This window comes from Candoia aspera, chromosome 9 (genome assembly GCF_035149785.1).
Source record: "Candoia aspera isolate rCanAsp1 chromosome 9, rCanAsp1.hap2, whole genome shotgun sequence".
NCBI lineage: Eukaryota > Metazoa > Chordata > Lepidosauria > Squamata > Boidae > Candoia > Candoia aspera.
Genome location: NC_086161.1, coordinates 5,136,123 through 5,151,778, shown reverse-complemented (window position 1 = coordinate 5,151,778; position 15,656 = coordinate 5,136,123). Strand labels below are relative to the sequence as shown.

The window sequence follows — 15,656 nt, the reverse complement described above, 5'->3', positions numbered from 1 at the left end:
TCTTATCAACAACCAGGAGATTCATCAACAGAAGCAAAGAGGTTGGCCCTCAGCTCTGGATGCAGAGCCAGAGTGACTAATCTTGAAGAATAATCACACACACCAGCAGAGATTGGAACAGAGGGCATCTGGGATTAAAACTACTATGGTTACCCTGCATGTCAGAAGATGGATGAACCTAGCAAAACCACACTGATTCCCTTGAATTAATGGCACCAACTACAGAAACCTTCACAATTGCCATGTTGGAATATTGCTAAAGGCTGTAGCTGTAGGCCTATTTCAGTAGGTTATGATGGGAGTGAGAATCAACCATCTTTAACTCTTCCAGCTTCTCTTTCCATGCACACAGAGCAGACTCAAAAAAAAAATATCCTCTGGTTATGCCAGAAGATACTAATTTCACTGCAGGGGGAAATCAGGTTGGGACAGTTGCAATTGTTCCCTGTTGATGGAAGCAGTAAATTTCTGTTGCTGGGATGGAAATAATTTGATGACTGGAAGTTGGCAGGAAGTGAAGTCCAGAACGAGAGAGAGCCTAATACAAAGGGATACAGCTCCATCCATATATGCAGTCTTCAGATGCAGTTGGCATCCTTTTGTTATCTGTATCAGCATATTTTGCCCATCATTGAGCAGTCTGGCTGATCTTCAAAACCTAAGGAGGTTTGGACCTGGTTAATATGAGAATGGAGACCACCAGGCTCTGGCCTAGAATGGGAAGTTGAAAACATGTCCGAGAAGGAGACAACAGTAAATCTTTGGTACTGCTACTTGCAACCAAGAAAACCACATAGGACACATGAATTGTGCTCAGCTCAGGAAGCATCTACTTGTTAAGAAGTCTTTGGTTCCTTTGTGTGCTTCCAAATGAAGGGAGACCATACTACCAATCTTCGGCAACTGTGCCATCACAATTCAACAGCTCAATCTGACTGCTCCAGGGGCTGCTGGGAAAGTGGGGGGTGGGTTCAGGGAGCCTGTATTTGCTATAGTGATTCTAGTGAGTCATCCCTGCAGTCAACATTTTATCTTTAAGGCCATGTTGCTTGCTTTAGTTTTAAAGGGAATCTTCATCTCTTCTTTGCCTGCTGAATGAAGATGATTTTCCATGTTTAATCCCCATCTCCATTAACCATTTTTGACATGAGGAAAGCCTATTTACTTTTCCCCCAGAAGGATGAATGGGCTGTTGAATGGCCAGAAGTAAGGAACAGCTAGCTCACTGCATGCCCAACCTTCCCTGCTAATCCTGGTGGTTGGTAGGGAGGGGCCGTTCTAGCACACAGCCATGTGGTGAAACTTGCATGCTGAGATTTCTCTCCCCCCCCCCCCTTCTCTTTTCTCCTCTTCTTTCCAGACATGCAAAATTACTCTGGCAGTCCTCGATGTGTCTCTCGGCTGCGCTGCCGCCTCTGACTTTCCTCTTCCAGATGTTGACAGGCTCCGAACTGAATCGGCGGCCAGAGAGGAACGCTCTTCTTCTATCTGCATGGAAACTGAAGGGGGGATGAACAGCAGAAGGGCAGGGAAACCAAAGTTGGATATTTTTCTGGCACATGGAGGCAATTACCCAGAGCGCATTCCAGAGGCGCTGCTTTGAATTTTGAGCAGGTCTGCTTGTCATTCCTGAGTGGAAAGAAGTGGGGGGAAAAAGGGAAGAAAAGTCTCGCTCACAGTGGCGGAATGTCTGTGCTGCCCATCCTCTTCCTAGGTAAGTGGGAGATTTTTGTTTTGGCCTTAATTTAATTTGCTAAGCAAGCCTGAAGTTACCAAATGCAACAGTAAGCAGCAAGGGAAGGGCTCTTGGAAGAAAAGCTGCTGGTATCAAAGTTTGCTGAGCAGGAAGATCATCTGCTTTCAATCGCTCGCTCTTTTATGATTCTCATCGTTAATGTGAGCCTTAAAAAGTTAAAGCCCGCTTTTCTTCTCCCACACTTTCCACACGTAAAGCTCTATTCTTCTAAAGGCTTGGGTAGGCTTTGGGGTTTCTTACACCACAATCTGTTCACAATTTTAATTATTTTAGAGGATCTCTCTAAAGGCTCTTTGTGTGTGTGTGTGTGTGTGTGTGTGTCCCTCTCACACACACGCACATCATGCAGACGATTTTTTGGGGGGGGGAGGGGAGGAGAACGTGTTGGATTCATTTGTCTTTTTACAAACCTGAACAAAGAATCATTGTTTTAGGGCTCAGGGCCAATTTATTTAACTTTTGGAGAGGGTCATTCTGCGCAGGAGTGCATTTCTCCTATTTTAAAGGAGTGCATTGTTTCCAACTGATACTGTTAAAAAAAAAGTCTAAATTAGAAACAGATGTGCCAACATACAAGTTGGAAAGAGGTATGGGGGGGGAGGAAGAATGATAGAAAAAGAGGACTGAGAGGCAAAAGAGAGAAACCAAAGAGCCAAAAAGTCAACCAAAGAGAAAAAGAGGAAGGTACAGAAGGGAGATTGAAGATAAAGACAGTGTTTTTTTTTAATGGTGGCTATTTTACGGAGAGGAAAATGAGGGTTGCTCTAGAATCAGGAGTGAAAAATGGCTTCTGGATCTGTAAAATCCATTCAATTATGAAAGTGTTGCTGTTGCATTCACATTCCCCATTTTTAGGCACAGTAGGATCATCTAGTCCATCCTGAAGCACACTGAAGTGCTACTTATTGAATGGAAGATTACGCACATGCTTAAATTAATGGGCTTTGAAAGGTTTTATTTTAGCTAGATATGGCCACAGTAGCCCATGAAGTAGTGAGAGAGAGAATGCCCAGATACAAGCAACCAAATTCAAACTATTTAAAACATGATTAAGAAACATGTACACTGCAGAGAGCACCTTCTCCCAGACAAAGCAAGATTGATCATCATTTGCCAAAGATAGCAATAAATAAGGCTGTTCCTTCTGGTGCTGTTCCAATAAAAAGAATAACATACATCAGTACCCATAGCTCTTGCCTTAAAGAAGGTTACACAAAATGGAGGAGAAAAAAAGATGGAGACAATGATTAAGGAAGGTAGACTAGAGTAAAACAAGTCAACTACTGATCTCTTTTGAGAGAGAATTAGCTGCTGCCTCTTTCAGCTTCTGAGGTATGTTGTGTGGAGAACGAGCTGCTCCCTCAATTCCTTTTACTACATTGGACTGACAAGCAGGCAGCTCTGCGGGGGGGAAATAAAGAAACCTCCCATTTATCAGGGCCTCACAAAGGTTGCCCAATCCTGCTCTCTCCACCTCAGACCCTTGCAAAGCCACTCCAAGACAGACTCGTCAACTCCCTTAGGAAAGCTAAGGAAAGAACATGAAAAAAGTCCCTGCAGCTTTTTCACATGCATGAAAAAATTATTTGCAGAGGGTTTTTGTAACATTGATGCTTCACAAAGATGAAATAGATGGATACTGGATCATCAGCAGAAAAGATGGTGAAAGAGAATTAAGCATGCATGACAAATCTCGATAAAATAGTTAAGAGCAGAGACATCACACTGACAACAAAGGTCCGCATAGTTAAAGCAATGGTGTTCCCCGTAGTAACATATGGCTGCGAGAGCTGGACCATAAGGAAGGCTGATAGAAGGAAGATCGATGCTTTTGAACTGTGGTGTTGGAGGAAAATTCCGAGAGTGCCTTGGACTGCCAGAAGGTCAAACCAGTCCATCCTCCAGGAAATCAAGCCAGACTGCTCACTTGAGGGAATGACATTAAAGGCAAAACTGAAATACTTTGGCCACATAATGAGAAGACAGGACACCCTGGAGAAGATGCTGATGCTGGGGAGAGTGGAGGGCAAAAGGAAGAGGGGCCAACCAAGGGCAAGGTGGATGGATGATATTCTAGAGGTGACGGACTCGTCCCTGGGGGAGCTGGGCGTGTTGACGGCCGACAGGAAGCTCTGGCGTGGGCTGGTCCATGAAGTCACGAAGAGTCGGAAGTGACTGAATGAATAAACAACAAATGACAGCCTCTAATTCATTAGCCTTTCCTGGTTCTTCCAATCATCTGGTGGCATAGTCTTCCATCTCTGCCAGTTCCAAGTTTGGGATCTCCTCTATAAAGAAAGAATCCCAAAGGCAAGAAAGTGATACTCGAACAAATTTATGGTGGAATAGCAAGTAGAAACATGTTCCTTGGCATCAGGTCTTAATATACTGACCAGAAGCGGGAGGCAGAAGTGAAAGTCTGGCTCCTTGCACCAGAACTAAGTATAGCAGCACAATATAACTAGCCATAACCTTTTGCCAGTTCTTGCAGAAAAGGTGAGGTATGTAGATGGGGTAAACTTTTGACTCAGGAAAAAAAGGATCCAAATGCCTTTATCCAAAGGTCTAATGAAGATAATCTTCAAGTCCTGCTCTTAGGAATTTTGGGAGTGTTTGATTGGCCATTGAAGGAAGGAGGCTGCCAGACTAACCAGAACTAGAATCTGATCTTATATACTTTTTCTTTTAAAGTTTACCTTGCATTTAGGGTTCTTCCAAAATAGCTTTCTCATCTTGTGATAATTTCAATCAAGGTAGGAGACTCTTTCTTGTTTCAGGCAAGATCAAGCAATTTGTAGTCATCTTGTTCATCCAAACAAGAACCAAGCAACTGAGGAACTAAGCAATACCCAAAGAATCAGATTCTCCTGAGATAGAAGGAAGTCGGTCCATTGACATCTGAAGCTGGGTATTCAAATTAGATCTATTAATATAGAGACGTGTATATGGATGTTTCCATTAATCACCACATTTTGGAAGAAAATCAGTAAACTTCACTTTTGAATAGTAGTCCTGGGATGTGAACTCAAAACGCCAAGCTTAGCCACCATACTTGGAGCAAGACACCAAAGGGTGGTGGGGGGATGTGTGTGTGTCATTCCAGAGGCAAGGGTCTCCAAAGATCTCAGTCAGAAGTTCCTTCAAAAGGTTATTCTAATCTCTTCAGGATTGTTTTATTAGTATTATTTCTCATTTCTGTCAAGTGACTGAAAACGATACACTGACAAACAAGTATTCTAGATTTTTGAACAATAATCTTGTATTTTTAGTAGGGCCATTCATAACTAAAACTAAACCAAACAGCATTAAAATACATACTTGTGTCCCCCATTTCCATCTTTCCTTCAGAACTATGTTAACTAGTACTTTTTTTATCATATCCCAGATATGGTATATTGCAATACTTTTTTTTCCGAAATCTTTATTAATTTATTTAATAAACATAGAATTACATACAAACAAAAATTACATACAAATAAACATAGAATTACATACAAACAATAATATCTTACAATACAAAAAAGAAAAGAAGAGAAAAGAAAAAGAAAAAAGAGAAGAAGAGGGGGGGAAAAAAAGGAAAAAGGAAAAAAAGGATATATATATATATATATATATATATATATATATATATATATATATATATATATAAAATAAGTAAATAAAAATAAAATAAAAATAAAAAAGGGGGGATAAGATGAAAAATAAATAAATAAATAAATAAATAGAAAGATTAGGGTTTCCAGCTTTCTAGACGGTACAGCTTAGTATCCTAAAGTATTTTTTTTTCTTAATTCTCTAAATTACCTTCATTAATTCTAATAAGAAATTAAACAATTAAACAATTTGCTATCTATATACTATACATTCATATTAACTTTTTGAGTCCATTCCACATATTTGAAAAAAGGTGTCCAACCCTTTTGAAAGTCTTCCATATTTTTATCATTTAGTTGGTCTGTTAGTTTTGCCATTTGCACCAAATTTAGGGTTTTAAGTGTCCATTCCTCAGGTATATTGCAATACTAATGGTCTGTACAAGGGTGTGGCAATTGGATTTCAGCCGGTATCCAAAGAAAGTACAACTTGAGAAAATAAACTGAGATTTCCTTCCTTGGCTGTTTCTTCTTAGGGATAAACTACATGGGTGGAGAGCATTCTTCCATTCCAGCCAAATGTATGAGACATACTCTGAGGCTGCAATACAACCCAGGTCTTTTTTTTTTTAAAGCAGCCTTGATAGAATGTTAAAGGCTATAGAAATGTTTAACACAGAACAAAATTCTATATCAGAGCAAGGATGCAGAGCACTGAGGTGGTCTTTGTCCTATCAAAGAAAATACGGCAAGTTGAAGTGTACAGTCATTTCATTCCTTCTTTCCTCTCCACTCCTTTCTATCCAAACACAGTTAAAAAGAAATGTTTTCAACTGTGAAGGCAAAACACTTTGTGACTTAAATCTAGGGGCCGGGCTTTGGGGGGGGGCGGTCTTAATTAAACTGCAAGCAAAAGCTGCAAAGCCCAGGGACTGTCATTGTGAATGACTTCCAGTGCCTTTTCCAATTATTTCCTATCACCATTCCAGAGACAGAAAGGAAATAGAGCCCACGTCTCCAACATCAGTTGTTGGGTTATTTTCTCCCTGGGGCAAAAGTAAAGGGAGATTATCAAGAGTAAATCCTGCAGTTGACTGTATCTGGGATGACTCTGAGCAAGGTCAATCAAGAAAGAGGAAACTAAAAAGATATAATGATCAAAGTGCTGGATTGGGACTCTGTTGTGTGAAGCCATCACTCTTAGTAAAATCTTAAGCTGCCAAGTCTGACTTCCGATTCAGATTATAAGGGAAACAGCCAGGATCACGCTAAGCATGGGTCCACGATTTCAATATCTTACATTAATTAAAACTTTTGTAACACGGGATAGTAGCGATATGCAGAAACGCAGTGCGGTTCACGCTTTTTGAACAGGCCAAAGACAGCCCTCACTTCCTTAGAGGAGCCAAAATCCTCAAGAACATATATAAAACTTCAGGGAAAAAAGAGCATAATGAGGTTTTAAAGGTAAGGGCCTATTGAGATGTTCTTCCAAACACAACTTCTGTTTCAAAGAAGTTGCACATAGCAAATTTTTTAAGATGTTTTTTATCCCTTTATGGTTTTTATAAATAACTCAAGGTGGCCACCATAGCTAATACTCCTTCCTCCTCCTCTTTTCCCCACAACAACAACCCTGTGAGGTTTGTTAGGCTGAGAGGGAGTGACTGGCCCAGGGTCACCCAGCCGGCTTTCGTGCCTAAGGCAGGACTAGAACTCTCCTACCGCGCCTGACTGGCTCTTGGGCTGAGAGAGAGGGACTGGCCCAGGGTCACCCAGCCGGCTTTCAAGCCTAAGGCGGGACTAGAACTCTCCTACCGCGCCTGACTGGCTCTTGGGCTGAGAGAGAGGGACTGGCCCAGGGTCACCCAGCCGGCTTTCATGCCTAAGGCAGGACTAGAACTCTCCTACCGCGCCTGACTGGCTCTTGGGCTGAGAGAGAGGGACTGGCCCAGGGTCACCCAGCCGGCTTTCGTGCCTAAGGCGGGACTAGAACTCTCGGTCTCCTGGTTTCTAGCCTGGTGCCTTAACCACTAGACCAAACTGGCTGTAATTTGGGGGTGATCTGTTGTAATTCCAGACCACATGACTCCTTCAGCAGGAACTAACTTGACTAATAGGTCACAGCCTCTGCTTACACAATGTCTTGAATCTGGTCAGCTATAAAGAAAAGAGTGACGCCAGCTTGGCTTTTAGCACTCTTGGTTGCTGCATCAGACCTTCTCAAAACAAGCTAAAACCTGCCAGAGTTGTGACAGATTAGAATTTGCTTATTACCAACACGGAAATTCAAGCTGAATAAAGAATGCCAGAACTTAGTCTGAGGTCTCTTGAGATACCCTTGTTTCTCTAAGACAGGGCTACTGGATTCACAAGCTACTTTGGAGCCTCCTGTTTAGATACTATTACCTACCTATCCCTGATGACCCCAGCAACTTGCTGATAAGTCTGATACTAGAGAGAGCATAAAGATAGCCCTGTTAGAACTAAGGGACAAAGCCTTTATCTCAGGGATCCTTCTCAAGTCTTGGTATTCCTAAATCACAGCAGGAACCTCACATTTTGAAACAAGCTTATGAGAAGCAATCCTGAGATGCCCAGAAGGAATAGCTGCTGGGAAGAAGCAAGAAAGAGGTGTATCTGAATGGACATACATTAGCATGTATGTAATTGCCTATCCGGGGAACCAGTTTTATCTTCAATGTGCCCAGCACAGCTATCGAAGCTTAGGATAACACAGACAGTAGGTGGGAAAACATTTCTCATCTACGCTTTCCAACATTTTAAATCTGATTCTGCATCCTATTGTATTTTGATAAATGCCCTAAATAACTTGGAAGGCACAAAATAAGTCCTTTTGTTGTCCACCATGACACTGGTTTGGTGATGTGCAAAACAAGCCCAGAAAGGCTGATGATTGGATGGTAGTTGACAGGTTAAGTAAAGTTCATTCTTGTTTTTTGTGCAGAAAAGTGTCTGTTTACTTTCCCAGTTGTCTGCCATTACTCTCTGCTTCATAAACCCACATGCCACAAATTCAACAAACAGAACTACTAAGCTTAGCCATTTTGTCCTCAAAGGGTCATTTTGATAACCACTTTCTCTATTTGCTGTCTTCTGTTGTGAGTCAACAAAGTGAGAAGTGACTGCTTCATGGGTTCTTCTGAAGCTTAAAAGACCTGTCTTGACAGGTGACTACAGGCAACTACCATCAACCAAGGCCCCCAGATAAAAGCTCAACAGATTTTTAAAAAGGATTTGTCAATCTCCCAAAGAACGAACTAAGAGATTGAACTTTCCTTTGGAGAGGAAATGAACTAAATAGAAAGAGAGTCTAGATTTAACTTCAACTTTTAATCAGCAAGCTAGATTTTATTTATATATAAGGAAAAACTTCCTTACTGTTAAGATCTGTACAATGGCAGAACATTCTACCTATGGAGCTTGGAGTTCTGGAGATTTTTAAGAAGAGGCTGGAGAACCACATCTCATGGGTGGTTTAATTGATTTTCCTGCACATTGCAGAGGGTTGGGCTGGATGATCCTTGTGGCCCCTTCTAATTCTACAGTCCTATGACTCTATTAACTGTCAAAAATAGGCAACACAAAGTCCAGTTAAGGCCCTGATCTTGTGACAGTGGAGAGAGAGAGCCCAAGGCAAGGAATGCTCACCTAAATACATGCAGGTCCTTCCAAAAGTGACAGAAGGAATACATTTTCACCAATTATACATCACCTCTGAATGTTGTTAATGAAATATGGAAAGCAATTAAAAGCTATTTTAAAAAAAACCCTCCATTTCCATTAGTCTCAAATATCTGAGCTGTGCAGAGGGTTAGTTTAATAAAATCACTCTTTGGAATAGAATTGCTGAGTTGATTTGATGTATCAATCAAGTCAGATGCCTTTCACTTGATTCAAAAGGTCAATGTCCTTTGGATATGCACAGCTGGGCCTGGGCAGACTCACTTTTCTCAAATCTAATATTCTAATCATCATGGCTCCATGATTTAGCTGCAGATCCAAACTGAACTGAATGGACTCTTCAACCGAATCAAGAATTAGAACTGAATACTTTTTAAAATTCAAACTGCAAATTCACCTGAATCATTCACATGAAATAACTCTCATCTGATTTTTCACAACCTTACTGAATGTTCATTTTAGAGTGGCTTGTAGAAATATATCAATAACTCTACCGAACATCAACATACCTCTTGCATTTAGCATAAGTATGGTTTTAAAGAAGGGGAATAATTTTCAGCCTCTCAAATCCACATTTTCCTCACTAGTGACCTGAACTTCAGTGAACTTAGGATGACAGCAGCAAGGCCAAAGTACTGAATGATGAATCTTGTGATAACTTAAAGATTAATCCATGTATTTTTCCAAGGAGTAAAGAGCTATTTGTCACAAATAGAAATGGTGCAGAGAATAATAACTAGTAAGGGAGATGATAAAGAGAATGAGAACCACTGCAGAAACTCAATGAACTAGTAAGGAAAAAATTGGAGGATTTCAAGATCAAGAGCTTGGAAGCAAATGGTTTTATAATGTACATTAAGTCTGCCACTAATTACTTGGACTCATTCTCCACCTAGAAATACCCTGGTATAGCTGATATTTCAGTAACAACATGTCTATTTATAAATTAATCTACTAGAATAACCAGAATGCATCTCCTTTTGGCTGCAAGCTTATCCCAGTATTTTACAAGGGCTGGAGGACAAATTCAAATATGAATATTGAGAATATAATGGCATCAGGGAAAGAAAAATCTCTTTGGAGGCTATATGCGTTGTAAGTAAAGAACACAGTAGTGCTCTTGAGACCAAAGAGACAATAATCAACAGAGAGTCATGCCAACACTCAAGAAAATAACCTAATCTATCTCTATGAACTATGAACTCTTGGGGGATTTGACATGGCATTGCACAAGTATCTCTGATTCTTGTGTAAATACAGATTTACCAAGGCAAAACCATTTTTGATTTATTCGTTCTTCCAATTTCCTACAGCCACTTCTCTTTCTCAGGTTTGCATCTGCAAAAATATTTTTTTCTTCCTATATTATTATTATTATTATTATTATTATTATTATTATTATTTAACTGAAGCTGCATTCTCCCTCTCTGGAGAAGCTTCCCATGAAAAAGCTCTGATAGGAGACAAACATAAAAGAAATAGAACTGGTAGCATGAGAAAGAATTCAACTGATCTGCAAGTAAATTAATTAAGATGCTGAAAATGTCTGTTTTCTCTAATGAAAAGGCACTAAGAAATGCCACAATTTGTCAAAGGTATTCAACTTGTCTATTAAAAGCAGAACCTTTTTAAGAAGAAATATTGTATGCACATTTAACACATGAAATTTGAGAGAAATATTACAGCACTTGATGTTCAAGTCAAAATTGGAAATAAGGAAGCTAACAAATGCCCTCTTGCACATTTCCTGCCTTTATAATTCTTTTAAGCCCCAGACTTCGAATTCAATGTGACATACAAGGTTCTTCCACAACCCATTTTTTTTCTAACCATCCTGTGAAATTTAAGCTAAGAAGATATTGATTGGCGCAAAGATATTGATGAGCTTCATGATTCAGCAACATCTCCCTTCAACATTTTAATCACAACCCATGAATGGAACAATTGTAGGTACAACTGAAACAATGTATGAATATAGATCTGCCAGGATGTAACTCACACACTCAGTTTCACTGAGTTTTCAGAGGAACTCAAAACCCTACCCACTCTTTTAGGGCATTTTGATTGCTCCTAACTGAAGACACTATCCAATTATAAATTTGGGATTTATTTCACCCTGAAGCAACATGGCTAAGATAGTTTTTCATACTGGTTGTAAGTCAACAGTGCCTACAGTACAGCTTCAGCCAGCAATATTATCCTAATTCTGTTCCAAGGGAGACAAGCTATATTCTCCATACCCAGTCTAGCTTTGTTGTAATTTGCATCCTGTTAGGAGAAATTAATACATACATACATACATACATACATACATACATACATACATACATGCATACAGTATTTCCAGGTGCCCCACTCCCAGGACATTCTATATTGATGAGGAGAATGGATAATAACCTTTGTTTCTTGGACACATCTTCTCTTGTAGCCTTCATCCTCAGCAGACCTTACGGGCAGAGGACAAAGTATTTTCAGACTCTGGGCACATCCTGGCCCTAAGAGAAGAGACCTTCCCTATTTTGGGAAGCATGCAGTTTCTCTGGAGTATTACTGTACTGTCACTGAGATTTTGCAAAATTGCTACAGGGCTGCTTGCAAATTAGCAAGTCTGTTTCCCAGATATTTGCATATATAGCTAAAAGGTAATCTTGAAAAGGGAAAAGGAAGAGAGATCCAGCAGACTCTCACCCTTCTAGCCATCTGGAAGGCCTTTAAAAGTTGACTCTTCCCCCAGGCATTGGGGTTGAGTAAGCTGCCACCTGGTGATGGTTGTTGTTATTGGGGAGTGCTGCTCTAGGGCACTGGGCACTGTTTTTTTTGGATGTTGGGGTTCTTACAACTGTTGTTTTATTGTTGTTGCTGTGAGCTGCCCATGGCATAAAAGATAGGCAGCGATGTAAGTTTCCTAAACAAACAAACAACTGTATAAAATACTGTTTCAAGTATTACAACCTAGGACAAAACCATCAAAGGTTCCACCTATTCAATATTCCTCTCTATATTTGTAAGAACAAATAAAACAGCGCTCTCCCTAATTTCTCTTGCACAATATTCCATCCACAACGGTCTAGATGACTTAAATGATTTATAAGGAATATGGAGCAATATAAGGAAAGCATAATGAATTAACACAATGTAACAGGGTTACACCTGCTAGTGCTGCTAAATTATCTCCTCAAATTAACACATTTTATATATGTGAGCTTTGAAAGTAAAGAAATTAACACTCAGCCACACAGCTCAACATCATTATAGTGGTGTCATATAGAGAGATTCAGAACTCATGATTATTTTTGAGAAGTATAAAAAGTATAATAAATGCTCTTAGTAGACATTGTTGGGAAGGTTGAAGAAACAAAGAGTTGCAATTCATTCTTTACATTTTTCCTATATTCCTATTTTTCCTATTCTCTTATTCCTCATTTTCACCATTTGTAGAAGCAGTCTTTACTGAAAATGCATTGAATTGCATGAAAAATTGTCCTTGTTGCTTTCAATTGCCCTCTTTTATTTTTCTGTGTTGTCACTGCCAGTAGCTGTAAGCATCAACCCAGAGAGGTCACCTTGTCCTACTAGCTATGGGTACCTGCAACTGTTATATGAAATTGAAATATATATATTGGACTGTAAAAGGTTGCTGACACCCACTTTAATGTGATGTGCAAAATAGGCAGTTGTTTACTCAACATATCAAGCTAACTGCAATCTGTAAACCCAGACCACATATTAAACTAAGAAAGAAAAGATGGAGGAAGAAGAGGGAGTTTGAATATAAGATGCACAGAGACTGTGGTTAGCACATCTGCCACACAGATGACAATCTCCAGTTTCCTCACCATGCAGCATTCTAGGTTCCAACACCAGTAATGTCCTCACTCAGACTCTCCTGCAGGTTTGTCACAAGGAGAAAATAGAGGTAGAACATAAATGTAATAATAATAAGAGAAGATGGTTAATCATTGGGCCAAGACTGTAAAGCTTGTATCAAGCCTCCAGTTCCACCAGAGAAGACCATCTAATGATGCCAAGTTTTGTTTGAATAATATTGGCCTCATATTTCAAACATCATAACATACCCACAGAGTTCTGGAAGATCTTTGATTTTCCAGAAACTTTCCAGAAAGTTTTGGAAACCACCAAAACTTACCTGTGAGTTTAGTTGCCATATAAACTCTTGTTTGGGGAAGAGAAGTACAGAAAAGTAAAATTAAATGCTAACGCCACTTTGGTTTCCAAAATTTACCCAGGGAACAATAATGTCAATCCAGTCACAGGTTATAATTGAGCCGGTAAATGCCATACATACATAATAACCCCTCACTATTAGTACTTTTCATATTTGTTATGCACTGAAAAGCTAAAGGCCTAATAAGATCTATTTACTGTATTTTATAATAACTGTTTTATGAGATTTTAATGTTTATATTTTGCCCTTGATTTTATTGTAAACCGCCCAGAGTCCCTCTTTCGGGGGAGATGGGCGGTGGCTAAATTTGATCAATCAATAAATATAAGAATCAATGTTATTTTAATACATTATTAAATATCTCTGATGAGGTATGCAAATTAGTTATTGGGTGCTGCACAATGCACCACTACATTTCATTCTCTTCAGTGGTTATGCAAATAAGAAAATGTCTAAGTAAATCAATAACTCAATGAAAAAGACATCTTCAAAACCTCAATTTAAAGTAGCAAAATACTGTTCTCAAAATAAATTACCCCTCCATTCTTGGCTAAATAATATTTTTATGTGCTTCACTGGAGATATTTATCCATCCCTTCCTTTCTGAGAGACTGTTTTCAAATTCTCACGAAACAGAATCCAGATGTTTCAATCTGGGGAAAATATGTTGTTTTGAACGTCCTGCACCGAGTCAATGTAGAGCAATGTAAAGGTGCCATCAGAAACAAAGCACATCTCCCACAAAGCAAGGCTGATAACGATCAGACCTTGTCTAGCTACAGTTTATTCACAAGACCCTAATTTACACATATTCAAATATTTTCCTCCCGTTAGGTTTAAGAGATTACAGGGAGCCCAAAGCTCTCCGATTTACCGAAGGAGAGTGACTTAGCCAACCACTTTAAGGTACAGAGTGCCTCACAGATCCACTTGCTAAGCCCTTTCACTCATCAGTCCTCCTTCTCAAATCTCTTCCAAATAAAGAATAGTGACAAGTTCTTGTTCTAATGCAGAGTTGCAGGGTACAACAAAAAGAGAGCTTTTAAGAACAGAGGAAACTAAGTAAGTTATCAGCTGACACCGAGTATTGGTTTAAGACATTTTGTTTAGGTAGCAGACCATGGCAAAATTGGTCTGTTTATTACAAGGTACATGGTGATGGTGATGACGACGATGTGCCATCAAGTCATTGTCAATTCTTTGCAACTACATAACCTGGTCCTTCAGGTCTTCCAACGGTGCCCCATCACCACTGTAACTGAGTCCATCCACCTTGATGCTGGTCGTCCTCTTCTTCTTTTTCCTTCCACTTTTCCCAATGTTATAAACTTCTCAAGAGAACTAGCTCTTCGTGTTGATTGATGAATCATGTGCCATGAAGTTGGTGTCAACTCTTAGCAACCAGAGAGATAGATTTTCTCCATGACAATCTATCCCTAACCTGGTCCTTCCAGCCTTCCAACGGTGCCCCATCACCACTGTAACTAAGTCCATCTACCTTGCTGCTGGTTGTCCTCTTCTTCTTTCCTTCCATCTTTCCGAGCATTAGAGCCATCTCCAGAGAGCTAGGTCTTCACGTAATGTGACCAAAAACAAGGTACGTATGAAACAGGAAAAAAACCCAGTGTATCCTATATTCACTCTAATTAAAAATACAGAAACATTATGCTTATACCTAGTTCTCAGAACAGATTTTTTATTTTTTCTCCCCAGACATTAAGCAAGCCACACACACACTTCTACAGGGTATATGGAATGTGAAGAACACACAGGCCCTTGGCCTGTGTTTCCTCTTCATGTGATCTCTAGATTGCAGACTGATTCTTCTGAAATACATTTGATTTAAGGATGCTCTTCTGCATGTCTCATAATGGAAAAATGCATAAACAAGCCGAGTTTGGCGTGTGGCGCTTGGCTGGGAAGCCTTCTGCTCAGACTGTGCAGGGCTTAGAGACAGATTCCTGTATTAAAACACTGAGCTGAATTTCTTTTTCATTTTGTTTAAACAACACTGCTGTGAAGTTTAGCTTGGAGAGGCAGATGGTATGACTGCCCTGAAGTTTCTCTAGGTGAAAACACATAGGCAACTTCAGAAAGAGATACCTTTTTTTCTTCTTTCAGTGGTTATGTATATTTTTACCCACTTACCACTGACAGCAAGCATATTTAGTATGAGTGCGGATGAGTCTGAACTTGTGTGGATGTCTTGGCCAGATGAGAGCTGCTCTAAACTGGAAGTGGTTGGACAGGATTCTGACTCCTCAATGCATCAAACCAGCTAATTAAGCAGAAAAGGGGCCTCTTAATGATCACAATCTTGAATGAGCTCCAGCGATCCTGGCAGCAGTCAAAAGCAGAGGCTTTGTGCATGGCTTGCTCCCATCCATAGGAGCCCAACGTCTGGATATATCCTGCC

The 15,656-nt window shown here is 39.9% G+C and overlaps 1 protein-coding gene across 1 annotated transcript in view; it reads left to right on the top strand.

The window, feature by feature from the left end:
• Positions 1-1,329: 1,329 nt before the first annotated feature.
• The window catches only part of CLMP (CXADR like membrane protein), a 36,334-nt gene continuing 22,007 nt past the window's right edge, over positions 1,330-15,656 (top strand). Inside the window, exon 1 of the mRNA XM_063311175.1 lies at positions 1,330-1,714. Within this exon, the coding sequence (XP_063167245.1) occupies positions 1,687-1,714 (28 nt within the window). The 5' untranslated portion in view covers positions 1,330-1,686. The remainder of the gene's footprint in view (positions 1,715-15,656) is intronic.